This window comes from Rhincodon typus, chromosome 48 (genome assembly GCF_021869965.1).
Source record: "Rhincodon typus isolate 14 chromosome 48, sRhiTyp1.1, whole genome shotgun sequence".
In the NCBI taxonomy this organism is placed as follows: Eukaryota; Metazoa; Chordata; class Chondrichthyes; order Orectolobiformes; family Rhincodontidae; genus Rhincodon; species Rhincodon typus.
In genome coordinates, this window is record NC_063379.1 from 5,595,647 (window position 1) to 5,596,334 (window position 688).

The 688-nt window shown below is 52.9% G+C and overlaps 1 protein-coding gene across 1 annotated transcript in view; it reads right to left on the bottom strand.

The window, feature by feature from the left end:
• Positions 1–688, bottom strand: part of copa (COPI coat complex subunit alpha) — a 26,315-nt gene that overhangs the window by 18,837 nt on the left and 6,790 nt on the right. Inside the window, exon 8 of the mRNA XM_048620769.1 lies at positions 163–229. Within this exon, the coding sequence (XP_048476726.1) occupies positions 163–229 (67 nt within the window). The remainder of the gene's footprint in view (positions 1–162; positions 230–688) is intronic.

Genomic DNA, 688 nt, shown 5'->3' on the forward strand with positions numbered 1-688 from the left:
CCTCCACCCCCTACACCCCTCCCTATCTCTGTAACCCCCTCCAGCTCCTACACCCCTCCCTTGAGCCAGGAGCTCTGGAATCCTCCGAAGAGCTCCCCAACAACTCTCTGTCCCACAAGCCTTCAGGCACTGAGTGAAGTTGTGGTGTGTTCGGGTACTTACTGTACACAACAGCACTGCGTTCTCCGCCGGATTGTAGGACATACTGAACACAGGGAACTTGGAGCCACTGAGGAATGAGAACAGACAGGGGTCAGCAGAACGCCAGCAAAACGTACACAAAAAAACAGAATTCATGCACTTAGTGATGATGGAATGGTGTAGAGGGAGCTTTACTTTGAATGTAACCCTGTTCCATTCCCTGTCCCTGGGAGTGTTTGATGGGTGACAGTGTAGAGGGAGCTTTACTCTGTATCTAACCCTGTTCCATTCCCTGTCCTGGGAGTGCTTGATGGGGGACAGTGTAGAGGGAGCTTTACTCTGTATCTAACCCCGTGCTGTCCCTGTCCCTGGGAGTGTTTGATGGGGGACAAGGTAGAGGGAGCTTTACTCTGTATCTAACCCCGTGCTGTCCCTGTCCCTGGGAGTGTTTGATGAGGGACAGTGTAGAGGGAGCTTTACTCTGTATCTAACCCCGTGCTGTCCCTGTCCCTGGGTGTGTTTGATGGGGGACAGTGTAGAGGGAGCT